Source organism: Terrapene carolina, unplaced genomic scaffold (genome assembly GCF_002925995.2).
Source record: "Terrapene carolina triunguis isolate 2854851 unplaced genomic scaffold, T_m_triunguis-2.0 Scaffold130, whole genome shotgun sequence".
Taxonomy (NCBI): Eukaryota; Metazoa; Chordata; order Testudines; family Emydidae; genus Terrapene; species Terrapene triunguis.
Window position 1 is genome coordinate 31,746,812 of NW_020664481.1, and position 23,067 is coordinate 31,769,878.

General features: G+C 39.9%; 1 protein-coding gene across 1 annotated transcript in view; it reads left to right on the plus strand.

Annotated features, from left to right (window-relative positions):
- The first annotated feature begins 2,835 nt into the window (after positions 1-2,835).
- Positions 2,836-23,067, plus strand: part of N4BP1 (NEDD4 binding protein 1) — a 33,980-nt gene continuing 13,748 nt past the window's right edge. Inside the window, exons 1-2 of the mRNA XM_024208093.3 lie at positions 2,836-3,173; positions 12,404-14,199. Coding sequence (XP_024063861.1) covers positions 2,928-3,173; positions 12,404-14,199 — 2,042 coding nt within the window. The 5' untranslated portion in view covers positions 2,836-2,927. The remainder of the gene's footprint in view (positions 3,174-12,403; positions 14,200-23,067) is intronic.

Sequence of the window (23,067 nt, forward strand, 5' to 3'; positions counted from 1 at the left end):
ATTTGTTTAGTCTGGAAAAGAGAAGGCTGAGAGGGGACATGATAACGGTTATCAAATACATAAAAGGTTGTTACAAGGAGGAGGGAGAAAAATTGTTCTTCTTAACCTCTGTGGATAGGAGAAGAAACAATGGGCTTAAATTGCAGCAAGGGTGGTTTAGGTTGGACATTAGGAAAAACTTCCTAACTGTCCGGGTGGTTAAGCACTGGAATAAATTGCCTAGGGAGGTTGTGGAATCTCCATCATTGCAGATTTTTAAGAGCAGGTTAGACAAACACCTGTCCGGAATGGTGAAGATAATACTTAGTCCTGCCATGAGTGCAGGGGACTGGACTCGATGACCTCTCGAAGTCCCTTCCAGTCCTATGATTCTGTGATTCTCCAAATTACAAGGGAGATTAGTTGTGAGCTATAATTTCAAGTGAATACAAAATAAATCTCTGCTGTAACCTACAGGTTTTGTCTAGCTTTGAGTCACAGCCATGTGAAAAAAAAGTTCCTCTAGGTTCCATCTGAAGCCATAAATCAACCCAGATTTGCCTCACACTTGACGCATGTTTGCAAACCTCAGCAGACCTTTTGACAAATCTAGCTTTCATTTCAATTTGTGATGGCCCCTAAAACTAAATCTCTGCTCCTTCAGACACTTACGGTATGTCTACATTGCAAAGAAAAAACCTGTGACACCAAGTCTCAGAGCCCAGGTCAGCTGACTTGGGCTCAGGCTGTGGGGCTAAAAATAGCAATGTAGATGTTCAGGCTTGGGCAGGAGCCTGAGCTGACAGACCCTCCACGCTTGCTGGGTTTCAGAGCCCAAGCCCAAAGGTCTACACTGCTATCTTTAGCCCTACAGTCCAAGCCCTGCAAGCCCAAGTCTATTTGACCCTGGCTCTGATACTCAGTGCCATGGGTTTTTCTTTACAGTGTAACCATACCCTTACACATCTGTGTAAAATTAAGCATATGCATAACTGTTCGCAGGATCACAGCCTAAGCCTCTAATTTCATATGCTATTTTAGACTAGAAATTAAAAACAAAAAAAACAAATGAAATTTCTGCTTGTCCTGAGCATTATAATCTCACGTGCTACTTTATTTTAATGAGCAGGGCCATGTTCTCTGAAAACTTTATTACAAGCTTGCATTGGCTTCAGTAAGAAGGCTCAGATCATTGTATGCTACAAACCACATTTAATATAATATTTACTATTTTAATGTATTGTCCATTCAACCCTTGGATCAAGACTTACAAATGAAAAGCACTGAGAAACACAATATGACAAAACATACCACAAAGAAATAAATTAATAAAGTCCCAAGAAGGGGCCACTTTGTTTATGAAACACTTAAGCCTTTGGTTGTGCTGAGTCATCTACAAAATGTACAGCAGACTGCACAGCTAGATCTCAAAACATTTGCTTTTGGATTTGTAATGATGTTCTTCTCTATCTCAGCTGCTTGTAAATTCGTATCCATAATAAAACTTCCTACTTTCCATTCGGGATTACCAGAGCTTGCACTAGCTGCATTTGAACAACAGATGGCACCAATCATCTCAAGAAATCAGCCAGAGATGTATTAGGTATAGTCTAGGTTTGTTTGTTACAAAAAGTAGCATCATGATGGAAAAACAAAATGCAACTATGCAAGCTAAAGGAAAGAAGAATCCCCTTGGAAATCGTCTGTGTTCAGGAGACTAGAATTTCATATTTAGCACGAAGCAACAGAGGGTCCTGTGGCACCTTTAAGACTAACAGTTAGTCTTAAAGGTGCCACAGGACCCTCTGTTGCTTTTTACAGATTCAGACTAACACGGCTACCCCTCTGATATTTAGCACGGTCTGTTTGTGGTAGGAATTACCTCCTTTATCTGGTCAAAGTCTGACAAAAAAGGTGCTCTGGTTTCACACTCTTTTTTATTTTTTTTGCCAAGCCACAGGCTGTTGGGTCAGTGAGGCAAGCTTTTGAGCTTACAGAGAGCTCTTCCGAAGAAACAGCTTCTCTCTCTCACCAACAAAAGTTGGTCCAATAAAAAAAATATTACCTGACCCATCATGTCTCAAAAAATCATGAGAATTGGTTTACAAATCACAAGCAGTTCACTGTAACAAGGGGCAGGAACTTACTTTTCTCTTAAATGAAAGCTGAGATTCTGAGGTAATAACATGATTCCAGGAACTGAGACTTTGAGGGAAGGGGGAGGAAGAAACCCACCAAATATGGTGAGTCTCAGAATATACGAGGGGAATTGAAGCCACTGGTTACTTTTCCAGAAAAGGCTCCCCTGCGCTCACAAACAAACAATGCTCCTTAATCGCTCTCCTTCATAAGGCAATTTCCACGCCCCTCTCACCGGCCCGAGCCAGCGTTGAACTATTTGCAGCCCAAGTGCAAGGCAAGGCGGCTGTAGAGGGGTTTGTCATCTGCCCCAGGAAGGATTTTTCCCCAAGTCACTCTGAGCAGATGCTGAAAGGAAGGGAAGGGCAGGACAGGGCTGAGCTCCTATTGAAATGAGCAGGGGAATTTTTGAAGACGTTCCTGGTGACGTTTCTGTCTCGCGTTTCGCGTTCCCGTGAAGGGCCGGGGAAGGGCGTTACCCCCAGTAAACTTGGCTCATATCGATACAGCGTAGGGCAGGGCGCTTGTTTTGCCCTCAGTAAAGATGGCAGCTAGACGTCTTGCCCATAACAAAGATGGTCGCCAAGCGTCTTCTTCTCGGAGGGGAAGCGGGTGGCCCGTCCTAATAACGTGGAAGGCGGTTGTTTGATTGGGCGGAGTCAGGGCACCCCGCGCCGAACTTGTGTCGCAGACGGACGACGTACCTGTCCCGCCGTGATGAGGGCAGCAGGGGTTTCCCCGCTGGTGTTGTTGTCCCTGGGGTCCGGAACTATGGGAGGCAATCGCGCAGGGCTCCCTGGCCGGCTCTGATGGCGGCTGCCGGAGCGGCCGACGGCCCCGTGCCGGTGCTGGACGAGTTCACGGCTCCGGCGGAGAAGAGCCGCTTCCTGGAGAAGAGTCGAGGCCGCATTCAGAGCCTGTTCGGGGTGCGACTCGCCGTGTTGGGGGCGCCGGGAGACTGGTGCCCCTCGGGACAGACCCCTGGCTCGGGCCCGGCCACTGACAGGATCTGGCTGCGGCTCTCCGGGGACAAGGAGACTGTGCGCAGCGCCAAGGTAACAAGGGGCGGGTCGGTTCTTCAGGTACATCGGCCCCTTGGATGCTCCCAGCCGGGGGTCCCGCCTCCTGGGAACTCTCCTCATCTGTCCCGTCCCGCCCTCTTAACGCCCCCCCCCCCCCCGGCTCCTGACAGGGCCCCGAGCCGTGCTGGACCCAGGGTGAGAACAAGGCTGGCGGGGAGAGGGGCCCTGTACAGCGCTGAGCACGTTATCAGCGCCTAACAAATAATGATGATGCTTATCTTATGTTGAGTCTGCTGGTCACACAGGAAGGGGGGGGCACACTTGGCACTTCGCACAGACCAGGGCCGGTTTTGTTTTACACGTGGTTGCTGAGCTTGGTTATTTTTGAAGTGGGCCTGGAAGGAAGGTGGTGGTGGCTGAGTGTAATGTGGGCTGTATGCAGGGAGTGGGAACATGAGGTTCAGATATTGGGGTATATTCCAGTAGTTGAGAACCTCTGTCAGTCATATGGAGGATAAAACTGATTCTTGATCTATGGCCTGATCTACATTTGAAATGTAGGTCAATATAGCTATGTCTCTCAGGGGTGTGAAAAAATCCATGCCCTGAACTCTAGTTATGATGACCTAACCCCTAGTGTAGATGCAGCTAGGCTGAATGCTTCTGTCCACCTGGTTACCATTGCTCAGGCAGGTAGTGATCCTAAAGCCACAAAAAATCCCTTCATCACTGTAAGCTGGATCTAAACTATGGGTAAGGCCCTCCATTTTCAGTTTTTATTAAGTTTCCTGGGAATTTAAAAAATGGATGTAATTCAGTACAAAAAATTAAGTTTTCTGGGCGAAATATTCGGGGATAGGAAGATAGAAAAAAGCAACAGAGTAAGAGTAAAAGTAAAAGGAGTTTAATGTTGTCACTTAATTAACTGTACGTTAACAGTACATACACATATGTGCAGGTGTGTGTTCCCTTACTTTAACAGACAGCCTCATGTTGCATCTAGACTAATTTATTAACATAAACACATCTACCCAATGCAATGAATTGGATTTTCTTAACATAATCAGTATTTTCATGTACTTATGTTGTCCAAAATTCAGATGAAAATCAGTAAATAATAATAATAATTTAGTAATAGCGTTTGTAAAACCTGGGAATTTTTCAGTAGAAACTAAAAATGAGGTTAACTATGGAGTTACGCTGGCATATAGCTATGGCGCCATAGCTATGCTACTATAGTCCCAATAGTATAGACGTGGCCTTAGTGTATGTTTGTATTGGTGTAACATAAACAGCTATGGATCAGCCCTACCCTACCTCAGATAGCTTTAGATTGAGTATTTGTGTGTGAAGGGAGGAGGCGGAAGAGAGAGAAATAAAATACGTCCGTATAAAAAGAACTCCAAGTCAGACACTGACTTGTCCTAACAAGTTGGTGTTCAGATTGCCAGTGTATTGTTTTTTGTGCCATTGTTTATAAGCATGAGAAATAAGGAACCAAACATTATAAGGTTCTGTCAACACTAAAGTGTAGCCCTGCTGTCACACAATTGTGAAAAATGGCTGTGTCCTAAGCATTTTATATCAGTTTCTTCTAGACTGTGCAGGCAGGAAAAACAAAACAAGAACCATATTCTAATCATGTTAAGAAATGTTTTAGTCAGCATGGTTTTTACCATGCACGCAACTTGATTTCTCCTTGAGAGCTATCTTACAGTCAGGCTGCAACCATAATAATTTGGTTTCTTCTTGAGGGCTGTGTGGATGGTAAAAAATATGTTGACTAAAACATATTTTCTTAATGTGATTAGAATAGTTCTTGTTTTGTTTTTCCTGCCTGCACAGTCTAGAAAAATCTGTTATGAAGTGGTTGTGCCCCAGCCATGTTACACAATTGTTTTAAACATGTCTATTTTCATTGCATTTTTGTAGCCTAAGGCTCTGTTTATCATTGCATTGAATGGTTTTAACACGGTTCTTCCTCGAAGAATGCTAACAGTTTGACATTGCTAATACCTCTTCAGCATCAGAGCAGATAGAGCCTACATGATTTCATCAGCTTAGTTCTTGGAATAGGTGGCATTTTATCCAATTAAAAAGCAAAAAAAAAAAAGAGTTATACTAAGCCAGGAAAAGGCTAGCTAGTCTTTCCTGTTCTTACATTCTCTGATATTTTGGAGTGTTGGGTGTGACACTAACTGATGTGAAACAATCTCCTAAGAGTGGTTTTGTAATCAAATTTCTTTGGCTAACTTTTTGGGTGTCCAACTACAATGTTGCAATTGGCATTACTCCAATAGTTAATGACATGTGGCAACTGTAGCCCATTTGAGGCATGTGGGGAGAATGGCAGATTGAGCATCATAATTTGTTTAGCAACCAGTCTGCAAAAAGTAATTCCTGTTGTGTCTCTCCTCCTTGTATTAGTAGAGATTCTTAGCACCTATTCCTAGGTCTAATTCAATAATAATTTTATCTTTACATTTTAGTTCTTAAGGTTTGATTCTTTAGCTGTGGAACTGCAGAATAATTTATTTCAATTAAATCTATGAATGATTTCTAGATTGAAAAAGCCACCAACTCTCAGAAGCTTAAAGTTTTTACTATTATTTATATAACAGAAACCCTAACAGGGTCAGCATCTCATTGTCCCATGTGCTGTACAAACACACACAAAGAAGTTTCCCCTCTCCAAAGAGCTTCCATTACAACTGAATAAGTATTTCTTTTCCTAACAGCAAGGTCTGTGGAAAGTAGCAGAAAACTTTAAAATGTGTTTTTAGAAAAATTGAGTTTTCTTTGAACATTGTGGATGAGCTAGTCATTCTGTAAACACTGCTTTCAAGAAAAAGATAATTTGTTGTGCTTGTAAATGTGCTAGTCATAGCACTAGAAATTGAACTGCTCTGGTTATTTACAGAATAAGTAAAACACATGCAGGGGAAAAGCCAATGGTCCTACTAATGTGCCTTCACTTGAGCATGATAATTATCCCCTACTTTATACCTCTAAAGCAGTGAAACTCAGACCTCTCTGGTTCAGGAACCAAATTAGCCATCAACATTACCCAAAAGAGTTGCAGTAGTGTGAATTCTTCCTTTAATTTACTATAGTACTATATATTCATATTTAAACAGTATGAAGGGGAAATATGTAGTTTATATTATTCTCACAGCAAAATGATTGACCATGTATTATTATTTTATCAACTACAATTGGTTAATAACATAGTAAAAGCATCCTGATTGGTTAATAACTTAGGTTAATAATTAAATCACACAGTGTTTTAATATGTGACGCAAAGAGCCATTTGTGACTCTCAAACCTCAGTCTGAGTATCACTGCTCCAAATAAATCCTGGGCTTCTCTATGGAGACTACCAAAAAAAGTGCCAGTTGTGGCTGTAGATGTTGTTTGGGGGTCCCCTTTTAATTCTTACTTTAACGGAGGCAACAAATTGTCAACATTTTAACCACAAAGTTGCCTAGACCTGCTCTAGGCAGGGTTAGATGACACAATGGTTAAAACTCTGTCATTTGGTGGACACTGGTAGTACTCTAGTATTTTCTTGGAAAAACTTGAGACATGTTGAGACACAGCCACAGAGGTGATGGTATTGATTTTCAATTATTATTAGCTGTAACTATTGAAAATTAATTTGTACCTCCTAGTTCATGGAGTCCATGAAAAGAATCTGCCATTTATATTTAAAAGAGAGAGTGCTCTAGTTTGTTTTGGAAGAATTTGACCAGCTCTTTATAGGTGGAAGTGTCCAGTGTTAAGAACTGTATTCATGACTAATTGATATGTTGCTGAGATTTATAAGTATAGCAACAGAAATACTTTTGGTTAAGGGAAGCTGAGCTGCAATGGAAACCCATTAAGTGTTTTGCTCAATTCTGAGTAACGGATATTACAAAACATGATAGAGGAAGGACTCTCTTCAACCCAAATGTTGAGTTTACCCGTTGATCGTGAACCTTATGAGTAGACTATACATAGATACAGTGCACACAAAGTGAGTATGCATAGAGTAATGCTGGGTTTTAGCTCTGATACACTGCCTGACTACTAGGTAATGTATGTGTGAATTTGTCTGCTCACTTTAGTTCATGGTAAAACGAATCAGGGAATAAAATGTTAAGAGTTCCACTATGATAGCCTTCTGCAACAACTTGAAGAGTTACTTCTGCATTGGATAGAGCAAAAATGTAGAATAAAACAGTGGGTTTACAATTTCAAGTGTTTAATAATCACAGATGGCTAGTATAATCAGAAATGACTGACATTTTGCATAATATTTACAGTATCCGTTAAATAACTAACCTGAAAATTGTTATTTATTTGATCAGATGACTTAAAAATTTGAAATGGATAATAGAACCTAGCCCAGGTAGGTGACAACAAAAATTACTGTTCGATGGCCCATGGGGAATCAGTTAGTGGTTATAAACGACACAGATGTTGGCAGTCTCAGTGAGAAGCTAAGCATCTGAATGAGCCTTGTAGATCCCTCCAGGTCAAGATTTGAAAGGATATTGGCTGGGCAGTGTGTGTAACTGTACATTGCCATTGCCTTATAAAAACAAAACTTCAGACTCCAGGTCTGTCAATCACAAGCAGTAAAGTCACTTCAGAAAGCATTTTCACTGCTATATATTACTTTTAAGAAACTTTCCAGATACTGAATGTCTCTTTCACTACCATTTTATTGCTATTTTTATGGGGGAGGGGACTCTTTGTGTGTTTGTGTTTGTGTGCAGGCCAGAAAAACTACTTGCCTCCTTCAGCTTATGTTACAGCAGCAGTTTGTACTACTGTGTAGTCTTGCAACATCCAATCCTTAAAACTGTGTTGATGAGAATCAAAGATGGCAGCTTTGAAGCTGGAGGTCATTGATTTGAATCTTGGTGGAATACCATTAATCATGTTAATGTGTGTGTAGAGTTAATACATGATGTTTTGGAGCCTGTAGGTATGCTGACTTCAGTAGTTTAGAAACTGGCTTCATGGCATGATAGAAAGTTAACTGTAGAAACAGGAGGCTTTCCTTGGTGGCTTTTACATGTTTAGAACAAGGTTGTCTAAATTCTTGTCTGCGATATTGCCTGCGATCCAAATACATGCTCGACTTTCCAAGTTATGCAAGAATTTTCAAATAAATGCAGCAGATAAGGAGGAAGAGATGCCAAAAATCATTTATCTCCAGCAATAGATGCAACTGTGGTGTTTACTGTGACTATCTGGATACTAAACTAATTTTGTATATGAACACTTCCACTTTTATTTTGAAAGCTGCAATAAGCTGAAAATGAAAATTAGACCTGCTTTTCTGAAGATGCCAATGGACATTTCACCTCCTATGGCTCTCTACTAAGCACTATTTTACAGGTTATAATCCATAACCACAGCTCTAATTATGGATGTTTAAGAAAATGGCTTGAACACCAAGTCTCTAAAAACTGATTCCCACACTGAGCTATGAAACTTTTCTTAGTGGTCTTCAATATTAGATATTTTGAAAAATCAGGCAATTGTACTTTGGGAGGTTAAAAGAGGTGGTCTGTGGAAAATGGAAGGGTAAGACTTTTTTCTTATTAAATGGTCTCGAACCACTGCTGTGAAATAAGATAAATGTCTATCTTTAGTACTAATTATTAGCATAAAATATAGTTCAAGACTAGGTAGGGAGCCACAAAGGCCAAGATCAGTATAATAGAGGCCTGGGTTGTGTACTGACTGAAAAAAGGAAAGATAATTATGTACTAGAAAGAAACAAATGCATGTCTGTTACATAGAAATTATATTTAAACACCTCTGTGGAAGATAGAGAATTAATTAGACATGTCACCACTTTGATTCATACCCTATTGTCTGAAGAGAAAAGAAAAGAGAAACCCCAAAATTTACTGTATTGCTTCATTCTTTAAAACCGACATTGCAAAACACCTAGCTACATTGGCAAGGTTAATGCAAGGTACTCTTTATAGCTAAATAAATAAATAAATAAAAGATAGTTTTGTCAGTCCATTGTGAGACTTGCTTTATTGCCATTGTAAGATTTAAAACTAACTTTAATGGATGTCATTTGCAGTGGTGGTGTAGCCATGTTGGTCCCAGGATATTAAAGACAGAAGGTGGGTGAGGTAATATCTTTTATTGGACCAACTTCTGTTGGTGAAAGAGACAAGCTTTTGAGAGCTCTGCGTAGCTCTTCTCTCCCCCATTGCCTCTTTATTTGTCATTCATTTTTCTGAAACAGAATTATATCCAAAAAAACCTGTGAAAAGACCATTAAAGTTTTGTGTTCAGCACTCTGTGCTTCGATCCCTCTGCCCTGTCCCCTCTTGCCCATTCTACCACCCTATGCCTGACTTTTGCCCTGTCCTTCCCCTGTCCCCATCTCCCTCCCTCAGCTTCTGCCTGTGTCCCCTTATCTTAACTGTTTCCCTTTTCCTCTCCCACGGTCTTCATCCTGATACCTGCTCCTGTCTCTTTTTCCTCCATCGCTCCATCCCACCCCCATTCTTTGTATTCAAGTCAAGGTGCTCTCCTCCTTCACCTTGCTGTCTGAGTGAGAGCATTGAGAGATGTTCTTGTTGCTCTTGGTTCCATTGCCTGCCACAGCAATGGCCCCTGACAGAGGGGAGGAGTATTTACAGGGAAAATCCTGCTTTGCCCCTGCAGCCCTGGAATGGAGCATTCAGTTGCTGTGTAGAACTAGCACAAATCTTTTCAGGTCTGTATATAGGAACTGAGGATGAAGCCTGCTCAGTGCACATGGACTTCAGAGAACTTAGCTGTCAGTTCTAACAAGTTTCTACTGAGCATGTACAAACCGGGTTTTGGTTTGTTGGTTTTTTGTGTTTTGAAGTTTATAGCTTGGCCAGATTTGGGTGAATTTTCATGAAAATTACATCCCTGATATCAGAACAATCATCTCTCCAAATTTCAAGTCCCTACTCCAAAACATGGAGGCACTAGATCATCTCAGTGAAATAATTACAGGATTTTTTTTTTAAATAGCCAAAACATAATTTTCCTTAACCTCATTCTCAGAGATGGCTGAACCGTGTTAGCTGAAACTTTCCAAAAAAAAAAAATTCATCTAGAGACAGACAGCTGGCATGGAAAACTTCAGCCCAAACGATTAATTTGGCAAAGTTATAAGCTACTGAAAACAAAGCTTTGGAAAGTGTTTGCCTGTCTATAGGTGTTACTAGCTGTGCCACTTATATTGTGATGACAACAGAAATGTGTCTATAAAGGAACAAACATACTTGGAATAACTTTTCTTGTTTTCCTTGTTTAGATATAGAAATGATTGGATTGTGGAGTTCTGTCATTCAATCACTCTTCCATTTCCTACCAGAATCTGTCCTTTTAGAATCTTATTCTTTAAAACTGAATTATAAAAAGTGTGGATGATTTTTTGTGTGTGCGTGGCTTTCTTTAAGTATAACTACCTGTTCTAAATACGTGACTGACTAATGGAGTTGCAGTTTAAAATAATGTAATGAATATTTTATTCAGGTAATGGAAGAATCTATAATTGTTGGCATCTGGATACCATGGTGGGGGGGGTGTTTTGGTTGGTTTCTTAACGGAAATAACTACCTATATTAGAATTGGTACTGAAACTAGCTTTGTTAAAAATGTTTTTGTAGCTTGATGTATGCATTCTGAAGTTTAAATACTGATCTTGAGTGAATAATTAAACAGTGCTAGCATAAAATATAACTGTAAAAAAATATTACTAATTATACCTATTGCAATATGTTTAAATCATTTGTTAATTTTCTTCATTTTTGGTATTGGAATACTGTAATCTTTTTTAAACAGAGATAAATTTGTGGGCTAAACCTCACCCCTCCGGTAAAAACATGCGTCATTTCAGCATCAGTTTTCTGCAGAATATCTTTGTAGCTGACACTGGGACATATTAGTTATATCAGACCACCTTGCAGGACTGCATGTCACAGATGAACTTGATTTATTATTCATAACTATAGGGAAATTGCCATAAGAATAACCCTTTAAAATAGTCTTATGCAAGCCGTTTTTTTGTTCCAGCATGTTATTTATGAACCAGAATTACCTTATGACATTGTTGAGTCAACTTCAGAAGAGCATGTCTCTTCTCTGACTAATATTGGTAAAATGCATCCTTATATTGTCTTTTTTTTTTTTAAGAGAATCAATCAACAACCAAGTCAACTTCAGCTATAAAAAACATAAGAAATAAATGTTTGTTTCAAATGAGTTAGCTGATAGCATAGCCAAGCATAATAAATCAAAACTGTTTCTATTCTTACAAATCTGATTTTTAAAAAAAAAAATCAGACTGTGTATACATTCAGCAATTTGTATCCCAAAAGAAAATAAGACCTAATTACATATTGTATGAATATTGGGAATAACTATTTTAACTTGACATAGATTTCAGGGTTTTGAGGCAGGTCTAGAAACCTTGATAGCCGCACTTTCTATGCATGTAAATGCTTCTATGCAAAGCTTATCACTTTGACAAACCTTAGACCATTGATCCCCAAACTTTTAAGGGTTGTGCACCCGCCGCTGGGGCTGGGAGCGGGCTAGAGCTCCGGGGGGTCAGACAGGGTAAGAGGGCCAAGGCCGCAGCTGGGGGTGGGTCTGGGTCCAGGAGTGGGGCTGAGGATGGAGCCGCGGCCAGGGGCCAAGGCTGGGGGTGGGAGCAGAGCTGTAGCCAGGCTGCGATGGGAGTCTGCAGCCGGGCTCGCAGCCAGGTGTAGCTCCGCTCCCACCCCCAGCCTCGGCCCTGGGCCGGGAATGGAGCCAAGGCTGGGGATAGGGCCGGGAGCTGGGGCCACAGCTGCGTATGGGGCCGGAGCAGAGCTGGGGGCTTCGTGACGCTCCCTCCCAGCCCCCCCCTTGCGCCCCACCCCATCGGGGCTGGCCTGGGCCCCTCCGTGTCTTCCCCTCCCCCCCCGAAACGTTCCACTTGGGGGCACACGCCACAGTTTGAGAACCTCTGCCTTAGACTGTAGTCTCCTGGGAAACCCATAACAGACATTTGAAATGCAATGTTTACACTTACCTTGGATATCTTCCTCTAGTGAATAACGTCATACATCATAATAAACTGGCTTTACTGTCTATTATAGTGGCTTATCATTGGCCTAAACAAAAAAAATTGAAATTGTATAGACACTTTTGATTTGTAAAAAGTTGTTCATTATGCTCTCTCTCTCTCTCTCTCCCCCTCCCCCCGTCCCCCTTTATAGGAGTATATTAAGGGACTCTGTGAACCTGAACTAGAAGAAAAGGAATGTTATCCAAAGGATATGCACTGCATTTTTGTTGGAGCACAGAGCCTGTTTCTTAACTGTCTTATTCAGGATACCTGTGCTGATATAACAGTGCAGGAAATAGGATTACTTAGTATTAAGGGTGGTGCAGAGGCTGTTGTGATGGCTAGAAGTCATATTCAGCAGTTTGTGATGCTCTTTGAAAACAATGAAGGCTTATTAAGTGACAAGGAATCGAACATAAAAAAACAATTTAAACAATTTGTGGAAGCACATGCAGATAAATATACAATGGACTTGTTGATCTTGCCTAGCTCGCTTAAAAGAGAACTTCTGAATCTTACACAAAGTGATTGCTGTGAAGCAGATGGCAATATTATAGATCTTACTACAGATTCTGAAAGTACACCAGAGTTTTCACAAAACAAAACCCCAAAACTAACTGTAATGAGTGGAGATGGAAGAACAATTGGAGAGGAAGCAAGAAAAAAAGCTGGAACCCCTGTAACAGAGCTTACAAAACAAATGGACACGGTGTTTTCCAATGCACCAGGAAAGTGTTTTGTTCCTATTAATGGTGTGACTCCACTTGAGGCATCTGTTTCCAAAGAGAGACAGTCATGTAAAAGGAGGTGTTCTGATGCTGAGGAAAGGCTTCCTAAGAAACAGTTTTCATTAGAAAGTGATCAGGAGGGCAGGCCTACACCATGCAGTAAAGATCCAGATAGGGATGCAGTTATCGATCTGATTTCTGATAGCTGCAATGAGTCGGATGATCCACGCTTCTCTATTACAGACTGTGATGACATTAGTGAGGAGATGGAATACAAGATTCTTGTAAACTTTTTCAGGACCATGGGATATTCCCAAAAAATTGTAGAGAAAGTTATTAGTGAACTGGGACAATCAATGGAACCATTAATGCTCCTGGAAGCAATAGAAAAGGAAAGTACAAAGTTTCAGAAGGAAAAGGAACAGTCACCGCAGATATCTAGAACTGTAAGTGTGCATTCAGGTGGTATTGCAGATCTTTCACAGACTCTGAAAGATAGAGGTTCTATCAGTAAAAATCAACTTAAACCCAGTCATACTTTAAAGGAGACAAAAAATGTAAAACAAAAAAGAGCGAATTCACCACATGCACAGCTCCGGGCAGAAGACAAAATGCATGTGACAGACTATAAAAATAAATCTGCTCTTCCTTCCACTAAAAATTCAACAGAGCATTGTAAACAAGTACATTTGAATTCTTCTGATCAGAGTCCCAATTCCAGGACAAATGATATAGAAACTGATGGTCTCATACCATCTTTTAACACTGCACAAGAATTAAAGAAATATGGAGTACTAAAAGATGTTGACTTTGTAGCAAGAGGGAGCTCAGACCGAGAGCATGCATCAGTTCAGACTGAAACTGTAGTTCAGCAAAAATCTGCAGGGCCCTCGAATACGCAGAATAATCAACCTGTTCATGTGCAGAGACCAGGACATTGCAATCCTTCCCAGTTTAGACTCCTCCACCAACCCTCTTTTGATATCCCAAAACCCATTGAACGTCCTCTTCCAACTTCTGTGTTTCCATCCCAACTGCATGCTCCAAATCTAGAGAGGAAGACAATGGGACCGTACAGTCCTCATACAGATGCCTCAGTTACTGGGGTTCAAAGGTTTATGGATTCTCTGAAAAAGCCGTATAATCTGGAGTTGAAAAATGAACCTGGGAGAGCATATTTAAAACACATCATTATAGATGGAAGCAACGTTGCAATTTCGTAAGTATTGCTAGTTTGCGCTACTTCTCTTTATTAAGTGTCAATGAATTTCAAAGTGAAACTGGGAGGAGCGAGCACAGCCTGGGTATAAAAGCTTTACTTGTCAAAAATTCTTAAGTGGCCTCCATGTGACCAGCTATTTATTTACTACTCCAACAGAGTTCTCCAGCAATCTTGTAGTAATGGGCTAATTTGGTAAGGTGTATAGTGCTGAATTCTGTCTATTGCGAGCTAGATGAGCAACATGAACCTCATTTAATTGCCTATTTAAACTGTAGAAAAAAATCACAGTTTAATACCTGTATTCTCCAGTTTCTGTTATAAACATGTATGGTGTTACTGTTTAATGGTTGCCATGTTCCACTTAAGTGCTTTAGAAATTCTTCTAGATACATACCTCAGAGATGATGCTCAAATACTGTGCTGATGTGCGTGGTATAAGAATAGCAGTCCCATTTCTGTCATGTGTGAAGCAATTCCCAGAGAAGAGTGTGTATGTTTGGGTGGGGGAGGACTTTGACCTTATGCTAAATAGAGCTACTATCTATTTATTAAAGCTTAAAGTTTTTAGTATTTGATAAAACAGGTGTGAGTTTAACTATAATTTTTAATCTTTGTAAGTCAATTGAAAAATTAAGTAGTACATACTAATAGTTGTCCTAATTCTAAGTTTATATATTTTAAATGTTATTCTGTGGTACCCTTAAAGATTTGACTTCCACATCTTGGCAAGAACTGAGGAGAGTCCTGAAAACATAAAACAGGTGTCCCGTGATTTAATTTCTTCAATTTCATATTTGTGCACAAAAACATTAATAGACATGATTGTAAATGATCAAATGCACACTTCATATTTTTACATAAGAATGTATATATTTTTATTAATACAATATGGAATTCTTTTTAACATTGGTTTGTAATATAGAAAACTAAAATCAGATAGGGCCAGGGAGAGAGAAGAGATCATTTCTAAGATAATTCAGTTTTCATTTTGCATTTATTAAATCTACAGGGTTTTTTATTAAGCAACTGTCAAACACAGTTTGATATGTGCACTTTTTTAATCAACTGCTTTAAACTATGCGTATGCAATCTCAATGAAACGCATCCCCACTTAAATTCAGAAAGAGAACTCAGCAGTGAGCCCTAACCTAATATTATAGCTTAATAAAATTGTATGATTGAAACTTACAAATAGAGTAACCTGACATTTAGTGTTCTCGCAGACAACTAATGAGCATAATCTTAACAGGTGAAAACAAAAATAATTACAGTAAGAATGTAATGTTTGAGCAGTGAGAATATTTTATAAATTATCAATGAAGTTAAGGGTAAGCATCACATTAAAATCTAATTATTTAAAAATTTGAGTAAAAAGGGGTTGGCTTTTTACATTTGCCTGAAGTTGTCTTGCCAATTTTTGCTTTTTTTATAGTCACATTTTCCTGTCTCTAAAAATATTTATAGTGCATTAGTACTCCCTTGCAATCAAGGATCAGGGCCCCACTGTGCTGGACATTCTGCAGACATGCAATAAAAGTAGTCTCTGCCCCCCAAAAGGTCGACAAACTAAGGGGGGGTTGTGTATTTTGTTTGACGCCTACTGGATGCTGTGTGAAAGACTAACAAACAGAAGAAACAGTGCAAAGGACAGAATACAAAGTAAACTTACTGAAAATAGACTTTTACCTTTCAGTTATACCAATTTTAGGTGTTCGCAATTTTTACCTATACTTGTTAAGAGTGATACTGAGGGCTGGTCTACACTAAAGCTGTAAGTCAACCTAAGTTGCGCTACTTCAGTTATGTAAGTTACATAACTGAAGTAGACGTAACTTAGGTCGACTTACATTAGTGCCTATGCCACAATGTGTTGACGGGAGATGCTCTCCCACTAACTTACCTTCCGCCTCTCAGGGAGGTGGAGTACAGACATTGACAGGAGAGCGTTGTTCCATCGACTTAGCTTGTCTTCACCAGACTCACTAAATCGACACTACTGCATCGATTGCAGCAGTGCTGATTTAGCTGTAAGTATAGACGAGTCCTGAGAAGGGACTTCTAAATTGCCCTCTCCTTTAGTTGATCTCATGCACCTCAAACTATGGAGTTTGCAAGCAAATGAGTAGTAGAGTGATTACTTGCTTGAGAATTCTTCACAAAAATGGAATGTGAAAGTGTGATAATTTAGGAACATTTCATTTCTTTTTTGGGGAAGTGCTGTTTTCCAGGAATAGATTAATTGAGCTTCCTGTTGCTCCACTGACTAATGCTAAGATAAGAAGTAACCCTGTCGTGCTTTGAGTTCCTCTGCAATGAGAACAAAGAAACTGTCTATGAAAATAAGTGTCTCATCTGAAAACTCACCAGCAAAAAGTAAAAATTGATTACTTACAGCAAAAATAAAATCAAACCCAAACAAACAAACCCTCTATGGATTAATTTACTCCCGATTGGCTAGGAAGGGAGTAAGCTAGACTTCATGTCCTCCTTTAAAACAGACCCTTTATTTTAAATAGTATTTCCTGCTTTTAAAGCAATATAACTGAAGTGATATGAAGGACCTAATTATAGACATAAAACTTCAAGTGGTGATTGAGGTCAGTGTTTTAATGGGACACTTCAGAGAGTAGGCCAGAGTGCTGCCTGTAAGGGTGATTCAAGAAAGTACCCTATGCTGCAGGAAATGCTCTCAACTGGATGAGATATACAGCAGGTCTTATTCACTTGTAGCCATTAGATCCAAGATGCCATTAAATAGAATTATTTTAAATCTGTGTCCTAAACAAATGAACTTTAGTTTAATATTTCTCAGAATATGTAAATTTTCCCTGCAATATCAATTTACAGCATTCTTTATTTCCTGCCCTAAACATTTAGTGTTTCTTTGTGCTGTTAAAAAGCTGGAATATAGTTTCCCATCAATATCTGTAAATATGTATGTATTTGTATATACATACATGCATATGTGAATTATTATTTTTAAAAAAGTCTGCAAACTTTTGGCTAGATGAGGATAGAAAAATGGACTCTTAACTACTACACCTTGTACATCTAGAAGCAGCCATGGATTTAGCCACCCAACTCACAGTTCACTAAATTGTGAATCTTGTTAACAAACAGTGGACAAATTTCCTTAGTTGTTAGGGAGAACATAACTTCCACAAATTCCTCTAGCTCCTTACCCAACCTGACATCCCCACTCTCCAAGCCCCAGTTTCATTTTGACACTAGAAGAGCCTGATAGATATCAACATCTGGATCCAGTGAAAAGGATGAAGGACTTGAAAAGAGGCTTGCTCAGTCATAGAAAATGTGAGTGCAGAGGATGTCATGAATGCTTGTATACAACAGAATAATATTTAGCACAAAACTATCTTTGTTTTACCAAAGTACTTATGACTTAATATATATTCTATGGAACTATTAACTGTGGATTATTTTGTAGTGCATCGTGCTTCTGGTTTTGAAATCTCCTCTCATTTACTTTTATAATGGCTTATAAAAAGTCAAAATTTATTGTAGTGTATATCATTTCAAGTTTAGATATTTGAGATTATGCAGATTGTGACCTTATTTTCTGCTATTCAGATGCAGATCATGGTGGTTTCTGAAGTCTCTTCTACTGTTAAGCTGCACAATTAGTCCTAGGTATCCCCACTTCCAATCATATCTTCAGAGTGTACTTACCTACTGTAAAGGTAGCTTTTCCCTTATTTTGCTGGGAATAGGAGATTTGAACTTTATTTCATTCCTTCAAGATACCTTTCTTGCATTGGATATTTTAGTGACAGCTTGGCCTGGATTCTTCACATCCCTTTTGAGCTGGACGTTTTTGTTTTGTTGCATGCGAATAAACATTCAGGTGCTAAAGTTTCATTACTCAGGAAGAAATTTATGCCATAGCTGTTAGAGCCACGAAAGAAATTCAAAATTGAAGAAAAAAAATTCTACATCTCTAGATGTTGAGTTGAAATTTCATGATGTTAAATCAGTTAGGGCTTTCAGCAGAAATTTGATCTCAACAGGTGCTGGTCTCATCAGATGTTCCCTGGACTCCTACAGATCATCCTTAAAGCCTGATAGCTTCTCAGAAGAGAGATTAAAAGAAAGCAATTTGTCTTAAAACAGCAGCACCTGTTAGTACTGTAGTTAAGGGTATGTGTTAGATTCCTAACAAAGTATGTTACTTTAGGAGTTCATATTGTAGCTCTTAACTGTATTTCAATTGAGACTGAAATCTAGAATACAAAACATTAATAGTGACTAATTCTTTAGCCCTCAGTAGAATTAAAATAGGTTACTAACATAAATATCATGGACTGATTTGTTTGGTGTCTGAGATATGTTACTTTGTGGGGTGCAATGTTTTCTAGTTAGAACATCCTATTAATCTATTGTCAATATTTTTAAAATAGTTTAAAAAATGGTCTAACTAGTGATCAGTGGTTTGAGAATTGGCCTGCTAAACCCAGGGTTGTGAGTTCAATCCTTGAGTGGGGGCCTTATAGGGAACTGGGGTAAAAATCTATCTGGGGATTGGTCCTGCTTTGAGCAAGGGGCTGGACTAGATGACCTCCTGAGGTCCCTTCCAACCCTGATATTCTATGATTCTATGATAAAGAACAGTAAAGTATAGCTACATTCCCAAAAGTGTAGATTCTTTCAAGGTTGCTCAGATATCACAGTACTAAGTGCATTACAAAAACTCTCTGATCTTTTCCTTCACCCTTGTATTCCATCTACTTTGACCGATTTCTGTTTTTCTTTTTCCCCTAGTGCTAGCCTGATGACTTCTGTTTCAGGCCACTTATATTTGCTGATAGTTGAGTAGACCTGGGAGTGTTTCCAGAACTGGCTGCTATCCTCATATCTCATCTCTTGGAACCTTACCCATGGCCAGAGATTCAGTGCTTTCTGGCATATCTCTACGGGTATTCTTAAGGTTTCTTATTGTACCTTATCTCAAAAGGTATTTGTAGCCTCCAGCACCGTAATGTCTGAGCACCTACTTCACTGACGGGCTTTAAATTCACAGGTGCCAAATATTCATGCTGAAAGTAGTTGCACACCCTTGCAGTCAGAGAACAAATCTTACTTTCACTGGCCAAATACAACTAATGCATTTTAAAGAGCAAAGATCTAATAATGCCCTCGTGGACCTCTTTGTAATCAGTCCAGAAAGATTTTTTTTCTAAAAGGGGGGGAAGGAGTCAGAAAAGCAAGTTTTGAGTAAATGAATATATCTGAGGAAATTGGCCTCTTTTTGCTTGTGGCATATCATGAATGGTCAATGAAGTGAGTTAACCATTTGTTCCAAGATAAATAATTTACCCAGTCTATTGTTAGATAATGTAGGAAGCTTTCAAATACAGTGTGTTACCTTCCTTAAAGTATGATGGTTATTAACTAAAGGAGATAATTTGGTAGCTATTATTCTAACTTCAGTTTAAGGACCCATAGGTATATCCTCTGAAGAATTAATTTGGATACCAGTCTTGAAAATGCCAGCATTATAAGGGTTAACTGAAGTACTTGATTAACACTTCCTGTCACTTGACTGTTGCAGTCCTGGTAGCTCTTACGGGGAAATTCTTTATGACCCACAACTGTATGACATTACTTGAATAAAAGTACAGTGTTTTCATTACTGTAAATAGCTTTACAAATGAACTATTTCCTCATTGTTCAGATTTTGTTCTTTAGAAAATAGTCATGCAAACCGCAAGTCACAATTATGAGTCATAATTTATCTTAACCTTTTTAGACCGATTTCCCAAACTTATATTAATGGAAAAGAAATGCAAATTGCTGGGGTTATGTAGAAAGTAACAAATCCACCATCCTCTTTAATATTTACTTTTTACAAAAGGAGCATTTTTCTGGAGAAAGAGAATGAGGTTTTATGTAATAGTATGAGCTCAAAATTCTGTCAGAAGATATAATGTGCATTGTTCTTCCTAGCACTCATGAAGGTATTGGATGCTTCAAAAAATAAATGTCTGGATGTATCATGCTCAGTATAAAAACTCTGAAATGACCACTCAATTAACAGATAGTGATTTAAAAAGAAAATACCTTAAAGCATTCTTAAGCCATTGCCTAAAGTTTCACTTCCATACAGGCTTGTTTTTGTTACATTGTTAGCTCAAGGTATAACTTGAGTTTTGCCTCTAACCCAATTCCCATCCACACAAACAGCTCTCTAGCTTGAGCTGAGTGGTCCTTTAAGCTCAAGCTGGCTGGTCGAGGGAGTGGTACAGGTTGAAGCCTGTGTGCTTTCTGATACTCAAGTTTAGGCTATGTCTACGCTAGAGAGCTTACAATGGCGCAGCTGCGCCGTTGTAAGATCTCTCATCTAGCCGCTCTATGCTGATAGAGAGCTCTCCCGTCGACATAGCTATTGCCGCTCGTTGGGGGTGGTTTAATTATGTCGGCAGGAGAAGCTCTTCCACTGACATAGTGCTGTGCACACTACCACTTATGCCAGCAAAACTGTCACTCGGGTGTATTTTTTTCAGCCCCCTGAGTGACCGAAGTTTTGCCGACATAAGTAGTAGTGTAGACATGGCCTTAGTAATGTTGTGGGGATGCAGCAGCTGGAGTTACAACTTATCAGCTATTAATCAGATCACTCTGTGCTGCTTATCTGATCGCTCTGGGCAGCTTTTGTTTTTGTTTTGAGTGTTTCGCAGTATGGTTGCTCTCACTAGAGCTAGACTAGCTCAAGTAGAGTAACAAGAGAACTTGCAGTGAAGAGAAACCCCTACAGAATGTCTACACTGTATCTGGGAGCAAGCCTCCCAACCATGGTGGACAGACTTGTGGTGGGGCTTGTGCTAAAAATAGCTATGTAGACATTCTGGCTCAGGCTCTCAAGCCTAAATCAAAGGAACACAGCTATTTTTAGCACCCACTAGTCTGAGCCTCACCACTACAAGTCTGTGGATCCAGATGCAGTGTAGACTAGCAGTTCTCAAACTGTGGATTGGGATCCCATTGTAATGGGGTTGCCAGGGCTGGCATTAGACTTGCTGGCGCCCAGGGCCAAAGCTCACGCCCCACTGCCAGGGGCCAAAGCTCAAGGGCTTCAGCCCTGGGTGACAGGGCTTGGGTTTTGGCTTTGGCCCCCCTGCCCAGGGTGATGTGGCTCGGGCGGGCGCAGGCTTCGGTCTCCCCTGCTGGGGTCATGTAGTCATTTTTGTTGTCAGAAGGGGGTCACAGTGCAGTGAAGTTTGAGAACCCCTGTAGACATACCCTGAAGTGCTTTCCCTAAACCTATTCATAATGACACCTGCCTCAGTCAGCTGAAAACTTTGATTACAAAACATGAGGGTGAGGAAAGTTAGCTTGAAGTAACAGAACCATCAAGAAGTTTAAATGCTTTACTGAGTAATCACCTGATCTTTTGTCAAGGTTGTGCCCTTGATTTGTTTATTGCAGCCTTGTTGTGTATAGGAAAGGCCTGAGGTTTTCTGGTTTTGTTTAAATCCACAGCTTTCTATGTACTTTAAAGTGGGGGTTTTGAAACTGTCATCTGCACCTCCACCAAATCATGCCTCCTCTGTGTCATTTTGACTTCTACCCTGAGATGCACCCACACCCCTCCCACACATGCAACACACCTCTTTGGGAGGGAAAATCTCTGTCCATGCCTGTTAAACTGAAACTGAGTGGGCATCAGGCTCTAACGCACCTTTTGCCTTTTGTACCCCTCCTGGGAGATTGAAGAACTTTATTCTTTTAGGTTCTGTCTATATAGGGAACAAGAGGTGTGTGTCTGTCATGTTAATGTGTAAAATCCTGGTTTAGGCAAGTTGTAGTTTTAACACTTGTTACTTAGTTCAGGTGAACCCTAGGGGAGTGTTACTTCAGTCAGCTTAGAGTTTACCTTAACCAGCTAATTTGTGTTTAAAAATATACCTTTTTTTCCTTAATGAAGAGAAGGCCTTTCGGGTGGACTGTGGGAAACATCCATGCAACATTAAAACAATATTTATTAAAATAAGAGAGAAAAATAAGAGCGGCATAAAAAATAACATCTCATCTGGATTCTTTGGAAAAGCCCAGCCAAGCTGGCTTCTCTTTTCTTAGTTATAGGAAAGAAAAAACCTTACATGTTCTAGAAAGCAAATGCTGTCTCTGACATTATCCTGCTGCTGCTGCTATGTTATGCTGCTTATTATCTTCTCCTTGCTATGGCCCCACACCAGTTGTAAATACACAAGTTGGGGAATGCTGCATTCCATAGGACATGAGCAACTGAGAATAAGATGAGTCTTTAACAACAATTACTTGCTGTCTTTTAAAGGCCTACCTAGCTCAAGTACCACATTTCACAGTTCAGCTTGTTTAGCAGTGCCCCTTTTACCCAGGCTTCGTTATTTCATTATTATTAATGTTTATTACAGTAGTGCCTAAGGCCCAACTAAGAGTGGGGGGGAGGAGAGAGCATTGTGCTAGGCATTATACAAATCCACTGCTCAACTGTCCCTGCCTCGAAGAACATAGTCTCAACAGCCAAGACAGATGCAAGGTGGGGAAGGGGGTAGAACACAAGCAGTTTAAATTCTTTATCAGTTTTCTCTTGCCATGAATTATAAATTGATAACCTTAGACCCCCTGACCCAATCCTACCTTCTTTATACATAATAAAGCAGCAAAAATGCCCCTCCCCTCTTTTTGCCCATGCAGATCACCTTTAAGGAAGACGCTCTCTCTTTATCACTGCACATTTTGCCTGCCTGCCAGCTCCATGAGTCTTGAGGGTCAAGAGCTGCTGCTCTAAGGCTTCTGCCTGGACAGTTTGATTGCATGAGAGAGATTGTAAGTCTGTTGTTCAAATGCAGGTGGCAAAATCATTCATTT